Here is a 20,937-nt window from a genome sequence, read left to right on the forward strand (position 1 = left end):
AGACAAACACAAAAGTAGTGCTTTCAAAAAACTGTCAGGTTTGTTTTAATGTTATTTGAGTATTCATTTTGTATATGGGTACATTTTACTTGGATACACACATTCCCTCTGAATTTATAACCTCTCTCTCTCTCTCTCCCCCCCCCCTCTTTAGGTGCAGTGCTTGGACAGACAGTCGCATGCGGTGACGGACAGGACAGTCTGTTGGCTACGAGTGCCGTTGGCACACAGGATGGGAACACTGAGAGGCTCCGTCTCCACGGCAGCACAGCACACACACTCCTGCTCCACAGCAGCTCTCTCCAGGGAGAACATGGACTTACTGCGACATTTGCCCTGATAGACAGACGGACAGATGCCAGATAGATGGCACCATAGGGAGAGAGAGAGCGAGAGAGAGAGAGGGGATGGAGAGCGACAGTGTTACAGTATTATTTCATTGAACTTTGCTGGCTAATCCTAGGGGGGATTAATCATCCAGTGTGTGTGTGTGTGTGTGTGTGTGTGTGTGTGTGTGTGTGTGTGTGTGTGTGTGTGTGTGTGTTTGTGTGTGTGTGAGTACGTGTGGTCTGTTACCTCACAATAGTGCAATTCTATCTGGTGCTCTGATTGGCAATCATCCACTTTGATGTAGTTAAGCGTTCCCACTGTCCTCCGACACTCTGGCTCCGTACCTTCATACATGCACACACTTATTAAAATCAGAATGTCCCATTTAAAAAAAAAAATAACAATAGCATACAAGTCTTGCAGAGGCCACAGCTCTACTTACACATCTCACAGCAGGTTGTTCCGATCTTGCTAATTTTTCCCTGAAAACAAACCGGATAAGCAAAATGTAATACAAATATTTGGCAGATACAGATGGTTCAAGAGTGGGAGACGGATTTTGAAGCAGTAGTACCCCCTGGTCCAGGCAAGTTTGACGGTCAAAGGGAGGGCAGGTGGTCACTCTGGTTTGAAGGACAAGATCCCCTTTACCGTTTACACCACAGCTATACAGGTTGCAACCGTCCTCGCTAGTGGTGTTCACCTGGAGGGGGAGAGGCACACAGCGGTTATGTATGTTGCTAAGAAGCTGTTGTCTCCTTTTTAAAATGTACATATTTCTGATGTAGACAAACTATTGATTTAAGGAACAAGCATAGTACAGTGTAAAAAAAACTTAGTTTAATAGTAATATTAAATAATTTAATAATTTAATAATAGTACAAAATAATACACGCATAGTACAGTATACGGTATGGTGCTATCTGCAAAAGGTCTGTTATGTTATAAATATAAAAAACATAATTATTATCAAGTTCCTTTTTTACAGCAAATTAGTCTGTATGAGCATTTATGTCTGCATTCTGTGTGTGACAGGGTTCATGACCAATGTGTCGTATTTTCCGCTCAGAACCGACCTGCAGACTGATCAGTTTCCCGTCTGGCCTTTGCATGAAGCAGGCAGTGGGAACACATCGGCCACAGCAAGCATCTTCCTCCTTCTGCAGAGTGTATCCCTGAAAACATTGTGGGAAGACATCAGAAGGACAATAATGTAAATACAAAGACAAATATGCCTGGAACCTTGTGTGCTTATAAATAATTCACTATTTACCTCTGTAAGCGGAGTGAATCATGGAAAACCTTGTGGCTACAATTTAATGATGCGTAGGGAGTGAATGTGGCCAGCGGATTAGAACATCTTTGATGAAAATGACGAACGTTGGAATTTGTTGGTTAGTCATGAAGATGATGATGATGATGATGATGATGGTCAAAAATAATGATGGGATGACGGTTACCATATGGCAATCGGCACAGCTGATTCTCTTGCAGGACAGTCTGTATTTCCTCACGGCACCATCTTCCACAGTACATTCGCAGTGTGTGCACACGTCCACCATCAGCCTCTCGCCTGCCTGCACCAACACATACAGGTGGAGGATTGAAGGACCTATTCAAAATGTTCTAATACAAAAGAAAGTTTTTTTTTCTTCACGACTTACTCCTATCACAGTGTTGTTGAGGACACAGACATCCATAGGCACTGTGGAGAGAAAAGCACAACTAATTTAATTACTATTGATCAAACAGAGCATTCAACCCCAGGCTTTGTATAGTCAGGTGAGGATAAGTGGCTCTTGGATGACACTAATGTGAGAGAGTCATCTGCTGGACTGACACTGCAACTGCATCTCAGTAGACAGTGATTTGATGATATCATGCGTGCTAGTTCAAGGACACTCTCCTAACTCCTAACGCCACCCTTCTGGACCACATGGTGTGTCTGTTTATGTTTTCCTGTGTGTGATTGCGTATGAATGTGTGTTTACCGCAGTGGCAGCTGGGGCAGCAATCCTGGGTGTTGCAGCGTAACTCTGTTCCCAGCGGGCAGGATGGGGTGTCCATAACAGAGCAGCTGACGTTTGTTGCAGAGATGAACACCTCATCTTTCACTTTCACACACTGTTGTAACACACATTTATCATGAGGAGACGGCCATACCTCTCCCACCTATTAAAAGAAACACAGAGATTAGATTAAAATCCAATAAGAGAGAGGAGAAAGTTCTCCACTGAAAAGAGTACACAGCCAGAAATATATTGCCTAAGCCGAGGGATTGTTATTGTTATTTCAACATCACATTAAACTGTATATAGAGAATTGGTTGCCTATATTATTTATGCATGTATGATTTATCTGCACATACGCGTCTGAGGTATTGCTGAAACAGTGTGTCCCCTCGCATCTCTCCCCTTGACTCCACACAGCTGGTCGTTGTGCACCTCCCACAGCACTCTCCTTTTGATGGAGTGTAAGTGGAGCCCTGAAATATATAATAAATATATATGTATTAATGGTTATAGAAGCGCAGTGCAAATATGTGTATTTGGTGTGTGTGTGTCTCACCTGAGGGCAGGTTCGATCACACACAGGTGGCGTACACTGAGCGAGGTGCAGCGATGTGTCTTTGTCCTGCAGCTGGGTGCATCTGCACTTCTGGCATGCTTCCTCCCATTCACTCCCCACTGGGTGAACCACAGCACCAACCACACACACCTGGAGAGACACAAATAATAAAAACAGGATAGTTTAAACAGTAAAAGCACATACATTTAAACAAACACACAGTCCTCACACACCTGGTCTGGCAGGCAGGTGGTTTTTGTGCAGCCGCAGTCATCGGTAGAGGAGGATGTGATGAACCCAGCAGGGCAGGTGTGGGTGGAGTTCTGGCAGTTGCACACACATTCAAACACGTCGCAGCACTTTGTGTTTTTCACTGACAGTTGGCGGTGTGCGGCACAAGCGGGGGGAGCTTGAAGAGCACACTCTCCTTTTTTGCAGACTGTGAGGGGGAAAAGAGATGAAGAGAAACACGTGAAAGAGATCACATAGATGTGTGCTGCTTTTCATGTCTGTATGTGTGTCAGAGAAAAGCAGGCATCGAACATCACAGAGAATGTGTTAATGGCATACCGCACTCGTGTATAGGTTGACATTCCCCAGGGTTTTTCAGAACCACAGCCTGCCCATCCTCACAGCGGGGTACTTCAGGCAGGTCACAAGTCACCAGATCACACACTGAAAAGTGAGACAGTGAGACAGTCCGTTGCATTTGGGTGATATATGCACTATATAGGAGATACAACTGTCTGGTAAATATAGAGCACTTACAATTTTAATGAATAATTTAAGTTATTTTTTTAATTAGCTGTTGAACATATAGTGGTTGAAGTTTAATTATTTTTCGCTAGCAATAAATTACATAGAGTTTATTTAGTTGCGTTGTTGACGTGTGAGCAATATATTCTAGCTTTCAGCACCAACCTTCCAATATCTCTTCTAGGTGGAAATCAGACCTAGATTCACGCACATATTATATATTATTTAACACGGACAGGTCTGTTCTGCCCGTTCTCATTTGATGAGGCTACTGTAATACTGAACTGGAAATAGAAACGTAATAATGGCACATAGATAGATAGATAATAGATAGATAGATAGATAGATAGATAGATAATATATAGATAAGATTAGTTTGAAGTATCAGCAATGGTGGTTTTTATACATACCACACTCGTACTCTGGGCAGCACTTAGACTCTCTCTTCTCTCTCAAGATCTCACAGGGTCCACATACTGGAGCTACACACACATAAAGATGATCCACTATTAAAGTGTTATATCCACAATGAAACGCTAATATATATTTTTACTGTATGAGCATAAGCTTGCCTTCGACATCATTGCAGGGCCGGCCGGTGCAGTTGATGTGTTGTTGGTCCAAACACATGCAAATCAAACACGGGTTCTCATCTGGTACCCAACTCTGCATGTACTGTACGAAAACATCAAATCATGTGTAGATGGCTTAAAAATAAACACTAGAGGGCACTCACAGCACACTTTACTGGTGAACTCCTCAATGGTTGCCCCAACCAGTTGTATCAGAATGTGTTTCTGTAACTGAGAAGTTGATTTACACATTCAGTCATATTTGTCTTCTCATGCGTCTCACCGTATACGTGCGTCCATGATGGTCGACACACTGCCTGCATGCTTCTGGTGATACACACTGTCCGTGATGCAAAACTGTCTCTCTCGTACAGAAACAGCCCTCAGTAGGTGTGTCCATACAGGATGACTCGTTACCCCTGGCAACGGACCAGTCGCCTGGCAACGCCTGTATGCTACCACAGTCCTCCACACACCCTGTCCGACATGCATCATACAGCATGGAGCTGGGGCATTGTAATGCTGTAACACACAGATCAGGCTAGAGTTTAGGTTCAAACTCAAGTTTAGTTGTTACACAGCGTCCGCTGAATTAAAACATACAAACTTATCAAAAACTAACTTACAGCAGAGGTGGGGCCTCCTCCAGTCTACACACACACCTCTCTGTCTACAGAGGCGTGCGTAGGCAGAAAGCAGCTCGCATACATCTGACTCCTCGCATACCTGCTCTTCACATTTTGCAAGGAACACCTGGACGGGGATATGCGAATGGCACGGCTCAAACGCCTCAGAACGTAGGGCCTGACATCCCATCGCTGCTCCAGACGCACACACCGCCCTCCGCTTTGGCACACACAAACCATCATCTACAGCAACGGTCCAGTCTGAGATGAAGCCTGGCTGGTCAGCGGTCGAGCTGCCATTACGTAAAGTTAGGACATTCATCTTCGCACAGGCACCTGGAAAAAAGATATAAAGAGGGAAAACTGTGGTTTAAGGAAGGAGTTACAGTTGTACTACAAGCAAATAAAAAAATAAAAACAAAGCTGACTTATTTTTCACTTGAATAAATAGGTTTTTATTTTTTGTTACCACAGAGTCCAGTGGTGTCTCCTGTGGTGGCGGAGCTGAGCAGTGTGATGGTAAACTCATTGCTCTGGGGAGTGAAAGTCAGGATGTAGCCGTGGTCCGACTTGAGCTGCAGCATCACTCCTCCATAACGCACCAGTTCTAGGCCAGCAAACTGCCACGGCAGAGAAAGTTCCTCCCGATCAATCACTGCCTGCTCAAACAAACACATAGCTAGTAAATAAATATTCATAGACTCACATATAGTAATCAATATTAGTATGAAGGCATCCTGACCAGCAACACACACAACTTACCGTCATATCATCATTCAGCAGCAGTTTATGCCGCCCATGGATCACCTCCATGGCTTTCATGCAGACCTGGTTGTAATTCGCTGAGTCCCGACAAGGCCCACTGTGGACTTTGACCTCTGACCCTTCACTGATGCCTCTGCTGACAGTGAGAAGTGTATAGGAGCACAAACCCTCCCCATCCAGCCTAAGTGCCAAGCCATCAAACCTCACCACGTGATTGGTGGAGCTGCCTATACACATGCCTGTCGACACACACCAGGGAGGAGGAAGAGAGTGATTGTACAGGAGCCACGTGATCCGTTAACAGTCAGTATAAATAGCCTGGAATGCAAGTCTCCAGCACTCATTGTTAACAGCCCGCGTGGGAAATGATGCATACTTAATATAGACGGGTTAAATGTGATGCTAGAAACTTCAGAAGCTATTTGATCCTTTAGATGTACATACAAGGGCATTCCCAGTGGCAGCCACAGGTCTCCTGGACTCTGACAGGTGGCATGTTGTTTATGCAAGCCGGCGGCTCCAGTCTGTCACAGCTGACTTTGTGATTTTGTACTGTCACTGCCCCACTGGGGTGGCACAGGAGAGAGTGGCAGCCGTCCTCCTGCAGCCATGACTCACCAGGCTGAATCACAAGAACAAACCATTAATAAGTAATGCAGTAAAAAGTTGCCACGCTGCTCTAATTTGTATCCAACCTCTTCAAACAATACTCACCTTTCTCTCATTTCCATTGTCATCAACACACAGCCCTGGCGGACCAGCTGAGAACCAAAGTAAATACCATCAGTATGTCAATTATCACCTACATTATGATGCCTTACTGTTAAAACTATGCAAAGAACATATTTATTTCTTAGCATTAATTACTTTTACTTGGAGAAAAGAGTAACTGTATGTGTGTGTTTGTGTCTGTAAGCACCTCTGCAGATTCTCTCTGTGTAACTGTTGTCTAGAGTCAGTAACATCAGTAATTGATCCATGCTGTTCAAGTGCAGAGCGTTGTCTTGGTTGCCATGGTGACCAAGTACACCAATCTCACCCCTGTCATAGCCTTGCCCCACCCCGATGGGGAACACTGACACACCTGAGAGAAGAGCCTGTTATCAGTAAAACTACACCACATTTGTGACAAAGGAAGTGTGATGATGGAAACTGAATTTTAAACTGAGGTATCCCATGTTCATTTTGTCAATGGTGACTTAATAACCTGCTGCCAGTGCCTCATTAGCTGCTTCTTTTACATCATCAGCTGATTTGCCAGTCACCAGCATCACCACAGCCCTGTCTACACCGACTCTTCCACCACTGACTGGCGAGATGGCCGTCTGCACAGCGAATCGCAGTGCAGAGCCTGCAGAAAGACAAGAGCAGTGAGCTTGTGTGAGTCTGCTTTAATATGAGTGCACATATTAGTTGAAGTATCCACTACCTAGCGCTGGGGCTGCAGCGGTCCTGCTTGGTATGCGTCCCACCAGGTTCATGAGTTGGGTTTTGCTCTGTTCATCCTTCCAGGTGAGCTCTGCTGTGTTGGTGTCCCCATACTGAACCACACTCACCTGAGTGCCATTCAGCCCTGCACACATAAACAACTTAAATGAATGAAGCAATGCAGGGAAGGGAGATCTATAATCTGGTTACCAGAATAAGCATTAGTATATATATGTACCTGCCATGTTACACACTTGAAAAAATATGTTAGCCCCTATTGACATGTCTCCTCTACTTTGTGTCTTGGTGAACAAGTATCTAAATAAATGAGAAAAGAAATCTCTCATCCAAAACAATTATCCAAATTGCTGTTAAACCACTTGTAATCTGACTAATAACAGTGGCAAAAATCACAGCTGCCACTTCTTCTTCTTCTTCTTCTTCTTCTTCTTCTTCTTCTTCTTCTTCTTCTTCTTCTTCTTCTTCTTCTTCTTCTTCTTCTTCTTCTTCTTTTTGAAATATCATTGAACAAGACTTATAACAATGCTAAACATCAGTGAAATGCAGTTCACATTACATAAAAGATGTAGCTGGGCATTTATAGGCTGGGTCACACTTACCTATGTCAGCCTTATTGATGAAAGCTTTCACAAATGTCTTCATGTCCTCAAACTGCCCTCCAGCCTTCAACAGGAACAACACATCCAGAGGCTTCTTACACGACACTGTGCAAAGATATAATCACAAAATTAGTAAAGGCTTAGGACTCCTTGTGGACTGAGTGATTGAAATGAGTGTGTCGTCTGTACCGGAGGGTGGCAGTCTGGAGAGTGTTGGGACGACCAAGGGTGGCAGCGTAGGAAAGCGGGGCCTGACTGTTGTGTGTGTGATGTTGACTACACGGTGTACCAGGGTTGACAGACCGTTGTAGTCATCCACAAGCAGTGGCCTTTGAGGTGAGCTTAATGGAAGCAAATCAATCTCATGGATTTTTGGTCCAACACCAATGGGATACACTTGTGTGTGGGTGTTAGTAAATGGTGGGCGTGTCACTATATCAGTGGGCGGATTTTCTGTCACAAGGAAGACCAGCTGAGGAGGGGTTGGGCCGCGTGAAGGCTGGGTCGTAGCCATTTCTTGAAAAGTCCTTGTGACAGCTGCTCCTGTGTTTGTCTTACTTCCACCCCTCCAACGGATCTCGCTCAGTCGCTGCCGCAGCAGAGTCCTCCGCTGCCTCAACTCCCACCGACGGATCTCCACAGTGACAGTTACAGAGAACTGGATCACAGTGATTCGAATGAACTCCTCTTTCTCCGTCAGCTGTGAGATAACTTCCTCCAGGAAGAGAAGCGACTTATTAAAGTTTTCCTCACCCACTGCATCGGAGCCTTCCAGGATGAACGTCACATCTTTGGTAGGAGAAATAGAAGACGGCGATGTGGTGATGGGAGACAGGCCAGAGGGGAAGGTGGGAAGGTATTGTGTGGGGTTAGGCTCCAGACGAGGAGCCAGGGTTGTGGTAGTCGTGCCCTGCCAAGCTTTACCCGGAATGGACTTTGGCATTGGAGGTTTTGCCACCTCCGGCTCCATCCCCAAAGTGCAGAGGTAATCGGTCAGCTCCAAGAGCTGTTCAGGCAGCTCACCTGTGCTGCTAAGCACATAGGCCCTATTTTCTGGGTTGACCTTGGTGATTTCATTAATCTGGCCCATGTTTACCCCGGGACCCAGTGCCATTGTCAGGGTGGTGATGGCTTTCCGGCGGAGCATCTTGACCATGCCACGGACGGGGCGAGGGTTGGCACTAGCAGTTAAGATGATGGCAACACGGCCAGCATGGTCACGCTTGTTCTTGTCGTAGATGTTGATCACCAGGTACTTGACAGCCTCATCCAAGAAGGCGGAATCCCCTCCTGTGTAATGTAGCTCATGCACTGTCTTCTTAAACAGCCACTTCTGAACCTACAGACATATATGAGAGAAAAACAGGTAGATCGACAACCAGGTGAAGACCTTTACGATGACTTTCTGTTTCTGTGAATTTGAATGACCAACTAAGTATCACTCCACAGAATTCTTAATGCAGCATTGCATGTTTTTGTGCAAGAATACATACTTTGCTGGGTCACACATGTACAACCTATGTTAATCTACCTGCAGGTCATATGTTTTGACTCCAGAGTGGTAAAGCAGCACTGTGGCTCGAGTGTGAGCTGAGCCCATGCGGAATCGTTCCACCACTCCCAGTATGAACTCTTTTGTTGCCTGAAATTCATTTTCACTCAGGGCTTCTGAACCATCTAGTAGGAATGCCAGATCCATAGCGCGGTCACACGTGTCCTCGGGCATCAAGGTGGTGAAGGGCAGGTTTGTGAAGGTGGCATAGACAGGTGTTGGTGTGGGAGTGTTGAACATGGCGGAAGAGGCACACACTTCACAGCTCAGTGTATTGTTGTCACAGTGACTTAAGAAAAGAAAAAGAATGTGCAAAGCATTACTAACCAATCCAAAATATGAAGACTTGTTACTGAGTGTTCTAATGCAGTATTACCATATCTTGCAGTGCTCCAGGTGATCGTGGTGCAGGATGACCTTGTTGCCGTGGGGAATTCTCTGACCCTCATGGATACACACCTGACACTGAGAGGGATCTACACAACGCATGGCCACCTCATCCAGTAGTTGCCCTAAGAAAGAAAAAAAAGGTTACACTAGGCAACATTATTTGCATATTCTTCATATATACATATATATATATATAAATTATATATACTGTATATATATATAATATAAATATGTCCAGTGGGTATTTTTGGCACCTGGGGGGCAGTAGGCATGGCAACCTTCCACACATGCGAGCGAACAATGGAGGGGATTTGGGTGCTGGCAGGTTACCGGACAGGCAGGGCCACAAGTGTTATATCTCCACTGGCATAACTCCTCCCCAACACCCGGGCTCCTCGGGTTCAGTTCTTCACAGCTTATGGCTAAGGAAACACAAGTTAAATAATAGACTATTAAATGAAACATGCTACAAAATCTGGCCTCTGTTTTTTACTAATCTTAACTCTCTTCCTTTAAGATAAACAGGATAATTTGACCTGCATAATAACGTATTCAAAAATGCTGATAAATAAGTACATTTTGTCAACTATACCATGAAGAGTAGTTTTTTACATTGTCACTTCTAATATCAGAGTATAGATACAGTTTAGAGTGAAAAACAAGTACATGATGCTCGAACTAAAACCAAAAAAGGAAGTCAGGGTAACTTTAAAAGTGTTAACTCTTGTTGGTGACACAATAGGTGTCATGTGGGTACTAAGAAGTGGCGGTTTCGTGATTGTGGTATATTGTTAAATGTTTTTAAAAAAGAGCTGCAAGAGTGACTTGTATTTCAGACAGAATTCTTTAGTTATTATTATCTTATTTAACTTTTTTTCAAACCACTAGATTGATCATTTAGAAGATATTGTTAACTGGTTTGGCTTGGTTCGAGCAGACATTATATATTTTCCTGATTATTATAATATTTCAGCCAGAAAATGATGAAATTCTAAATGTGGAAGGGGAAACTGAGACATTCTTCACACTCACGGCAAAGCTCATTGGATCTCCAGTGGATGGATACTCCCGTCTCTGAACAGGCCTGAGCATAGGCCGCGACAACATCACAGAAACACGCACAGTCGCCCACTGATGGACAAGAGCATGCTGCCTCCACACACATATCTACATATGGCTCTGCATCCACCTGGAGACACACAGGAACATGTTAAGAGAGGACCAAATGCATGAACCTCTTTATATATTGTCTGTAATTACACTCACCTGGCTGTTGCATTCTCTAAAGAGAGGACCAGTGATCACACGACACGACTGCTCCACTGTTACCAGCTTGACAATGTTGTCGCTGCAAGGGGCGGGAATCTACAGTACACACACAAGTACATACACAAATATAGTGTGCCACTATCTACATATTATTATATACTAGAAATACAATAGTTAGTAATCAAACAAATGTTTTGGGATATTTTGGAAATACGAAACAAAATTAAGGTTGATTTCAAACCTTCCAGGGAGCCATTGGCTTTTAGTCAGTATGCTACAAGACCCAACTTGCACAGGCTTGACTGAGGTAGGTAATCCATCATTGTAAACATGTAGACTGCTTCATTTTCTATCAAATGTATCATCCTGCGAATTGACAGCCCATCTTGTATTTTTATACTTGCCCACAAACAACAAAAGTCTATGTTCCTAAAAGCTCCAGATCTGGACCATGTATGGAACATTATTGTATACAACCACATCTCCTTATTACTGTTAAAGAGCTGGCCCTAACCTTTGCTGAAACCAAAGCTAGAGAGGAAGTGTGCCACCTTGTAATTTGAGCGAACTGACCCTTTAATCTAAAACCAAACTTTACCTGTGTTACATCTGCACAGCTGGGAATAACCTTCCAGGAGTTCCCAAAGTGGGAGGAGTCCACCTCGAGCTGGTTGTTACTGCTCACCAAGTCGTTGTTGACGTTCGCATCAAAGTTACCACACAGACCGCACACTCGGCCCTACACACAATAAAATGTAGGCCACAAAAATAAAAGAATGTAAATGAAACAAAAAAAGTCCAATCGGTCAAAAGTGTTGTTATAGTGCATAAGTACCCTGTATGTGGCTGAGATGTGAACCAGGAGGTGAGTTCCTTTATCCCAGCTGAGGGAAATGTGTTTCCCCAACAGCACGGTGTAAAACTGACCAGATTTCACAATCTCCACCTGTGAACTCTGTAGCACCGGCCTCTTCATCTTCACCTATGAGAAAGAAAAATGCCAACCATGGATGCATACTGTGTATTCACAGGTCAAGTGTGAAAAGCAGAATATGGGGTATGTGAATGTGTCAGACATCTGACTTCTGACCTTTGATTGTATCTGATCAAATTTGCTGCTTTACAAATTGCAATTATTTTATGGTTTGTATCCAAATGTTATGCAAACTGTACCATGCTGTTTGTTCTTAAATTACAGTGATGAACAGTATTCAACGTAACCACTATTTCTATTGAATATTCTTATTGCTCACAGGTGACTAATTATATACCTTGTTCAAGTTGTGCACATTCTCATACTATGCATGTACAGTACACACTCATAATTTAAAGATAAACATACTGTTTCATTAAACTACAGAGCTATAAAAACAGGCAGGTTTAATAGTTTCACTGATGAGAAAATACTTTGTTTGCCGTGTTATTTATTTATTTGAGATGTTTTATTATTTAATATATAATTTAAGGGCTATAGTATTTTTTTCCTGATGATTCCTTTTGCTTGTATGATAATAAAGAGTTGCATTTTAGGAAGTGAACCTTTATTGTTTGCAATGTAATGTTATGTGTAAGAAGTTATGTTCCAGTCGGAAGACTTTTACAGCTGAAATGTTTTTTTTGTGTTCACACGGTCTGGCTATTTTTTTAATCACATAACTAAATATGTGTGTGTGTGTGTGTTACCTCTCCATGTTGCATTACAATCAACCCTCCTTGGAAGAAGACTGTGATAGCTTTTGCACAGTGATGTCCCACAATTCCACAGGCCTCATTCTCTACCAGCACTCTGAATGAACCCTCTTCTCCACTACACATATCCTGTTGATTGTAAAAGGGAGAAAATGATATAGATAGAGAAATTAAATTAAATTAATGCATGTTGCATGTTTCTGTTTGACACCAGTGGGCTGTGCGACCCACCCTCTTTTTTTAATTCCTCTGTTTCTTACCTGGACCAGGACATATTGGCAGAGGCCAGGGAACGAGTATTTGAGGCCATCGAAGGTGATGTAATGCCCCTCCCCCACAGTGCGGCACACACCATCACATGGCTTCTCTGTGCAGCGCCACTTCCTTTTCTCACACACACTGTAAACAAGAAAGCCTGATTAGCAAACATATTACAGGCATTTCCCTTCATACCTGTGTATGCTAACAATCATTGTACCAGGTGTTGCAGTCCACAGAGATGGTCTGTCCCGATGTATATGGCCTGTTGTTATGGTAACAGGGACAATGTTCGGGTGCAATGCAGTCTCTGCGGTGACGTACCTGAAATCAATCCGCTTATCAATCAGCATGTTCTATTTTAGATGTTTGGTGCTTTATCTACAGCAAACACACACACACAGATAAAAAAAACCTACTGTGCCGGGTGAACAGAGGCAGCCGGGGATGCAGGAGAGGCTGACACATGGCAGATCCAGATTCTGGCATGTTCTGGCACACTCAAGCCCTTTTTCTCCTCCATCACACTTTGTATGGACAAGTGGAGGTGGGCACTCTGCCGACCGGCGGTCTGAATACATAAAATCAAACACACTAATATGTAGCTGGCTTTCAAGAAGTTGGTGATCAGTCTCTAATATACAAAATGTATTAGAAATCCATAAAATAAAATAAAGCTGTTGAATTTTAATTGCGAAATCACGAAACACACAGACATTCAATAGAGCGCCTGTAAAATATTGAAATTGTACCTCTGGATGGTGCCAGGTCATCATCATAGAAGAGGTCGGACAGTAAAGTACTCATCTCAGGGGAGCTACAGCGCATGGAGCCATTCTCACAGTAGCTGCACACACAAGAGAAACACACAAAAAGTGAAAGTGTATCTATGAAACGCAATATAAATTAGCATTGTATCTGAATACACACATGCACAGTCACTAACCAGATGCTGTTGTGATCCGCATAGACATCATTAGGCTGGTAAAGCTGTCCATCATGCAGGCAGGTGCAGAGGTCAGCTGTCACACACTCTCCGGAGTCACTCAGATACTTTCCAGCAGGACAAAAACAGCCCTCCTCACACACTCTCTGCTCCTGACATCCTGCCTCAGCGCCAGATAGAGCGCGGCACGTCCGGTCGCACACACTCCCACAGGCCTCATACACCTGGCCTCCAGTGCACTCAAGTTCTGACAAACACAAATTAGGGTAAGAGAGCTAGTCTCATCTTTTTTGTTTATCTCTAAGAAATAGAGTACCCACCTTTTCCATCCCTGGAATTATGATGGATCTTTGTTGTTTGTTATAACTGTTGTTGTACTCTTGATGATACAAATATTAAAATAGACAAGATTCAGATGTGGTGCTAATATCCTGATCTTTACCCTGTGAAAGTTATGGCTAACCAATATTATTACTGACTTTTACATTTACTCAACAATACTGTTTTCTGTCTAAAAATGGAATTAAATGTTTATATGTTGACTAGTATATGTGCATATGAATGATTAGCAGTACGTTAATCAAAGATTTACCACAGAGTGAGGGAGACCTCCAGTTGAGCAGCACTCCTCTGGCAGTGCAGGCGGCTGCGTAGGCAGACAGAGCACTGCAGAGGCACGCCTCTCCATCCACACACGCACACACATCATAACGGCAAAACCGTTGAAACGGACTCGGGTTCACCAGATAGTGGCACGCACTGAACACGTCTGACATCATCACTGAACAGGCCTCTTCTGCAAAGCGCACTGAAAGGGACAGAAGGTATTATATATATATATATTTTAATATATTTTAACATGTCTTGATGTGTACACCTATATGGGTGAGTATACCTCTTTTGGGGTTAATGGCACACGGATCGCTCTCATGTTTGTAGGTTGATTCACAGTCTCCGTTGATCCTCCATGATTGGCCAAATGCCTGAGGACCCGCCTCAACCAGACCAGATCCAGACAAGAAGTCGTCACCTTGGTTACCATTAAAGTTACCACAGAGACCGCAGGTCTGCCCTGCCCATCGTGATCCCAGCTGGAGATATGGAGTAAAGTTGTTTGCTTATCTTATTACATAAGTACCATTACCTCCATAAAAATATGTATTTAGAATTGTTGTACCTTTAAAAGCACACGACCTCGCCCATCCCAGTCCAGACGAAAGTCATCTCCAAACTTTACATACACAGAAGACTGCACAGATCTCTGGATATGCAGACGACCTGTAAACATCCAGTTGGCGTTAATTTAAACAATTCTAATAATTAACAGTCATACCAATTTTGCTGATAATAACAAACACAAAATTCTTAAGAAATTAAATCAAAGATGGATTAATCTTTACTTGATGTTTATACGTTGGTGTTGACTGGATGTCTTCTATGTCTTTGGAATTATTGTTGTTTTTGTTTTGTCCTCTTCAGAATATGTGAGGTTGAAGCACAATATTTCCAGTACTTTTTCTTATATACTTTTCTTATATATTTTCTTATACATACAACATAATATATAGTACAATATGCTTAGAGGTATTATACAATGTAGATCTTATCCACTATTTTGCCAAAGAGGCATACCATGATGCATTGGGGTCTGGATGTCCATGCTGTTGACTGAGACAACCCCTCCATGCTTCAGCTTCACTGTCATGTCCTCCAGAGAGGACAGGCTGAGCGTCACTGAGCGTGTGCACACAGCATCCTGATCATCTGCACACTGAAAAACAATATGCAACCAATATGCAATATCACTGAGTAGCTCGAGGCAGGAAAGGGACAAAAAAAAAAAAAACATTACCTGTACGTTCTCAATAATGACAGAAAACTCATTATCGGTGCAGTCTCTTGCCAGCAGATACTGACAGTGACCAGGGAAAGTGAAGAACTTGTTGTCGAAGGTCTTGAAGTGAGACTGGCCAACCACCAAGCACTCACCTACAGACAGAAAACAAAGACATAACACCAGAAATTAGCAACCCGGGACTTTATTTAGGAGTAGAACATGTAAATGAGTGCATTGACTACATCTCTCTCACCAGGGCAGCCTTCATTGGTGCATTCCCAGGATCCGTGACGGCAAACACTGCAGCAAAGAGACAATTTAGTGAGGAAGCATTGTCTTCATCTATAAGTATTTCTGAGTATTTCTACATGTTTCTGCATGCACATAGCTCCCTCACCAGGTGTTGCAGTCCTGAGAGATGGTGGATCCTGGAGGGAAATGTTGTCCCATGTGCACACAGGAACACTGAGATACCTCCACACAGCGGTTACCATCCAACACCTTACCCACTGAGAAACAAACGCGACCATGTTACAACCAAGAGTATCAGAGCCACAGACAGTGAAAGAGGGAGTGAGTGGAGGTTACCAGGACATGTACAGCCATCCACACACTCTTCCTTGCAGACCTCCTGGATGTTGAGACTGTGGCAGGTTGTAGAGCAGGACTTGGTGCATTCACTGTACTGCATCCCAATTGGACACTTGGGAACTGAACACACAAACACACACATTTAGACTTTGAATGTGACTTCATAGTTCGCAACTATCATCTTAGTAACTGACAAACGTACAGCACTGGCTCTCCTCCAGCCAGCCACGAAGGAGTGTCCCGTGGGCAAGGCACGTGCGAGCATACTCTAACAGGATTGGACAGTAACAGTCCTCTCCCTCCCTCTGGTCACAGTGGCACGCCTCCTCCTGACACAGCGACAGGAACGCCTCGGGAGAGACCACGTGGGCACAGTGCAGAAACACACTCGACGTCTGCAACACACTGCAGCTCGACAAAATCTACCCAAACACACACACACATGCAAAATTAGGTTAGAGGGAAATCCATCATTTCAGACAAAATATATTTTTTTTAAATGGAATAGTGATATTCATTTTGGTTTGCTTTTAGCGGTTGGAGTATTTTGTATAACAATTCCACTTGTCATGTCTTGTCAGCTCATGTAAATAAGGGTAATGTGTTCTGGAAATGACATGTGATGAGTAGCTTATAAGAAGGGTACTGAAGACCATAAAATAAGGTAAAAAGAAAGTTTAGAGAACCAGTTGAATTTGTCAAAGAAAATATAATATATATCAATTAAGATATCTTAATATTGATATCTGAGAGAGGGTTCCTCCAAGAAAACAGATCAGACTTGTAGTGACTGAAGTGACTTGTTTTTGCACTAACATGTAGCCTTTACCGGTTTCATCACGCGTGGGTGTTCCTGAAGTACAAAATGTTCTTGCTAAAAGTGGCAGTTTTTTCAAATGAGACCACCCACAACGACTACAGTATATGTTACAGAACTGCTTTCACATCTGTCAGATCAGCTTGTTAACCAGCTGTTCTATTTCTCCTATCGTTTTCTCATGAAACTCACGATACGTGCATATTCACAATTATAAGATATTTTGGCTGTTTGAAAAAATGATAGCAGAGTACGAGTAGGAACGACGGAAACAATGAGATTTTTGGGGAAATGTTATGCCTTTATATAATAGATGAAAGAGGAGCGATAACAGGAAAGAGAGATGGGTAATGACATGCAACAGAGGTGCAAATTGAGGACATTGTGATCCAAAGTTGGAACCTTAAACCCAGGAAGTCAAAATTTACATGCCAAAATCTAGATTTTCTAAGTAAAAATGAGTCGACATTTCGCACAATTTCCATAATTCCTCCATAATAACAGATACTTATTTTTACATACTACAGTACTGTAACAAGTCAGATCATCACGAACATAGTCAAACTAATTGTACCTTTAGACAGAATGAATTATGGTTTGAGTGTCAAAGATGTGAGCAAGCAGCAGCTGAAGGTGATAAGCTCAGTAAAAATAACATCAAAGGTTCAGATGCTTTCATGGGTGTCAAAATGTATTTGTGCAGTCTTTTTGAATCAAAGATTTTATATTATGAATGCATTCTATTCATTTTTAGATTGTTTGCAGACAGAATGCCATCACATCTTTACGTATGTGTATGCATATGTATGCACATGTGTGTGTGTGTGTGTGTGTGTATTGTTCTCTCACCGCTGAACTCCTTTTTGAGCTCTCACAGGACTGGCTGGGATTTGACACACGTCGACATGACTGATCCGCCCCCTTCACTTCCCACGAATTTGCAAAATCATAACTGTTCTTTGTTAGGAATCCTATAAACACACACACACACACACACACACACACACACACAAGATGACAGATTGTTCCTTAATCTCATCCTACCACTATGTTCCTCCTGCTTTCCTTTACCTTGTTATCTTTTCCTGTACTGTGCTGATTCTCTTCCTGTTGCTGTGACTCAAATCATTTCCTTGATTCCAGTAATAATGAACTCTCCTCACATATCCTATATACGCACACAGATACAAACTTTTGACGTTACCAACTTTCCTGCGTTATCTTACCCTCTTGAGCGGTATATTCATCAGCTGATACAGAGTTGAAGTTGCCACAGAGGCCACAGGTGCGGTTGGCATGGTGTTTGGTCATCGTCAAGGCGATGTTTGCTGCATTATCGATAGTAACAGTGAAGCCAAACTCCTCACTCCAGAGCTTATAGAAGCCGAGCTCAGAGCCCACGAAAACAGCATGAGATGCAAATGGCACAGATAGTCTGCAAAAAAAGAAGACATGCATCAAGTTTCCCAATAACAACATTATGGCATTTTTTTTTCCTGCAATAATTCAATATGATAACACAAAATCTATGATTTTTGCACAACAATAAATATTCTATTACTCAACCTTTTTTCTCCTTGTGAGAGCAGTCCGTCTGTAGACAGGTGCAGCTCAAAGGCATCTCCCAGAAACAGGGTGACTCCAGTTCTTTTGCCATTGACAAAATCTCCTGCAGATTTAACACACATTTATTTTATTATCATGACAATTACGGTTTTGAGAAAATTAAAAAGGGAGGATAAATGAGAAAGCAATTTCAAATGTCAGTACAAGTATAGACATGTTTTGTTACACGCATCCCAGTGAGAATCATATCAACAGCAGAGGCTCTGCACAAGCCACTGAGGTGCACTGGATGAGTAGCAGATGCCATTCATGGTCAATTCTGTTTGTTTCTTTATTGAACTGTCTGAATGTGACTCACCCAGCAGTGTGAAGGAGCGATGACTGCAGTCTCCTGCCAGCAGGTAGCTGCAGTCTCCAGAAAACTCATATAAAACCCCATCAAAAGTGTGAAAGTGTTGTCGTCCGAAAAGACTGCATCTCCCCGTCATACCTGCCACGCAAGCTGGACACACGCAAAACACACTAAAATGCAGCGAACTGTAGAAGCAGGACAAGAGGGGATCTCACATGAAAAATGTCACATCGTCTAGACGACTTTTGAGTGCAAAGACCAAAACAAACTTGGACATCCTCTGACATCTGCTTACCTGTCAGATGCAGAAGAACCAGAATTTCTCGCAAATACCTCCCCATACACACCTGAAACACAACAATATGGTCCTAATTATAATCACCACCACCAGCATCATCACCATCATCATTTAACTAAATGTAAAATTATTCTGTGTGCTGTGCATGGCCTGTTTAAATTAAAATGCAGTTCGCAAAACTCCAGTTAGTCCTACCTTCATGGCTCCAGTTATTTCACACAGTTGCAAAGGAAAACCAAACACAATCCAAAAGGAGAGAGTCCAAATGTGCACTTTTAGACACATTCAAGGCATACTGATGCAGTGTGATGTTCTGAGTCAAACAAACATGGACTAAATGCAGTTAAGTTGGTCTGAAGCTCAACAACCCTGGAACTTATTTTGTAGCAAAGAACGTAACCCCGCCCGGCTGCCATTGGCTTTCCTTTAAGACCCATCCCCTTAGCCAGGTTGAGTCAAACAGAGCCGACTATCACTCTGTCCAAAGCTCAGTGCCCGCAGACTGACACCATCAAACACACTCAGCAGGACAATACCAGGATATGCCCGCTGATCGCCTGGCTGAGTGATTAGTCTACAAGTACGTGTCTGTATCGGTGCCAACCCAAACTATTCTTGTGGAAAACACACTCACTGGAGATATCGCACGCAATAATACTGATGTGGTGGTGCACAAACACATGCCTAAGCTTCAGCCAAATAACACACATACATTCAGATACAAATAGGTTCCCCTATTTTAGTTTGTCTGTTCTGCTTTATTTTGTATTTGTAATTTTCTATTCCTCTATTGTGTTCATTGCCTATATGGCATTGTCTCCTTTGCCTCATGTATTTTCTGAAATGTTTACTTGTATTGATGTTATGTTTTTACCTTGCTTCTATGTAGAGCACTTTGTAAACCCTGTTTTTAAAGGTGCTATATAAATAAATGTATTATTATTATTATTATTCACACACCCACTGGGAACGTATACAGATCGACTCACTCAAGTGCAAACTTCACCTACCATCTGGCCAAAAGACAAAGTGTTGTGTGTCCAAATATTTGCCTATCCAATTCTGGCACCATTTTTTAACATTGTACTCTGAGGTGTTTTCATTAGACATCTCATCAGGTTGCTGTTGAGTGGAGCTGTGTTACAAATTACAGGACTCAATATATTAATAACCATTATTAAAGTTTGAAGCTGTCAGGTGACAACAACAACAAAAAAGTGCACAAGCATAGTAACTGCCACTTAATCCTGGGGAGCTAATCAGACTGAAGTGAAAACACCTGTGTTTGTGGGCCTTTGGTTTGTAGGTGCTATATTAAAAACTCGGGTATTAACATTAATGGCCTTGTTTTTTCCAAGAGTCCCAAATAAGCCATTACAGCATGCACACCACCAGGACCCTAAACACTGAAGAGGCTACGTGGAATTCAGCTACATTCATTTTCTATACCGTGAGATGTCACAGTATCTTCCATGTTTTTTTCTGATCTTTGTAATGTTCCTCAAATCTATGTGCTTTACTGTTAATTGTTGAACCTCTTAGTTGCTGCTGTTATCAACCAGGTCATCTTTCTAAAAGTTTAATGTCGGTAATAAATGGTTGTGATCCAGCAATAAATAATGTGTTTCTCACTTTAAAAAAAGTCAATATATTAATAAAGGGTTCTAGAAGTGGGGGTTGCACCATCTAACAACCCACCAGCAAAAT

The 20,937-nt window shown here is 42.7% G+C and overlaps 1 protein-coding gene across 2 annotated transcripts; it reads right to left on the minus strand.

Moving 5' to 3' along the window:
- Window positions 1-24: 24 nt before the first annotated feature.
- vwf (von Willebrand factor) lies at window positions 25-19,506 on the minus strand. 2 transcript variants are annotated; one of them, XM_034535926.1, is made up of 53 exons: window positions 19,426-19,506; window positions 19,228-19,279; window positions 18,939-19,082; window positions 18,581-18,683; window positions 18,241-18,449; window positions 17,864-17,985; window positions 16,400-16,619; window positions 16,195-16,317; window positions 16,004-16,115; window positions 15,860-15,906; window positions 15,622-15,758; window positions 15,402-15,540; window positions 14,947-15,047; window positions 14,665-14,860; window positions 14,362-14,577; window positions 13,770-14,016; window positions 13,576-13,670; window positions 13,243-13,394; window positions 13,044-13,147; window positions 12,826-12,964; window positions 12,560-12,694; window positions 11,712-11,858; window positions 11,475-11,615; window positions 10,874-10,972; window positions 10,640-10,796; window positions 9,862-10,029; window positions 9,594-9,729; window positions 9,197-9,506; window positions 7,855-9,004; window positions 7,666-7,770; window positions 7,047-7,190; window positions 6,825-6,968; window positions 6,537-6,701; window positions 6,332-6,378; window positions 6,062-6,239; window positions 5,615-5,856; window positions 5,322-5,511; window positions 4,853-5,188; window positions 4,510-4,748; window positions 4,227-4,329; window positions 4,065-4,136; window positions 3,469-3,573; window positions 3,132-3,337; window positions 2,899-3,048; window positions 2,699-2,815; window positions 2,322-2,502; window positions 1,995-2,035; window positions 1,791-1,907; window positions 1,407-1,505; window positions 905-1,033; window positions 773-812; window positions 577-674; window positions 25-336 (listed from the first exon to the last, which is right to left on the minus strand). In XM_034535926.1, exons 1-53 carry the CDS (start codon window positions 19,429-19,431, stop codon window positions 151-153), a joined length of 8,541 nt encoding a protein of 2,846 aa, XP_034391817.1. In that variant the 5' UTR covers window positions 19,432-19,506; the 3' UTR covers window positions 25-150. The 2 variants fall into 2 exon arrangements, 1 of the variants encoding a protein (XP_034391817.1); XR_004609624.1 differs by lacking the exons at window positions 25-336; window positions 577-674; window positions 773-812; ... (3 more) ...; window positions 19,228-19,279; window positions 19,426-19,506 and adding an exon at window positions 1,604-1,690 and having other exon boundaries at window positions 18,241-18,373.
- Between the last annotated feature and the right edge of the window lie 1,431 nt (window positions 19,507-20,937).

This window comes from Cyclopterus lumpus, chromosome 6 (assembly GCF_009769545.1).
Source record: "Cyclopterus lumpus isolate fCycLum1 chromosome 6, fCycLum1.pri, whole genome shotgun sequence".
Taxonomy (NCBI): Eukaryota; Metazoa; Chordata; class Actinopteri; order Perciformes; family Cyclopteridae; genus Cyclopterus; species Cyclopterus lumpus.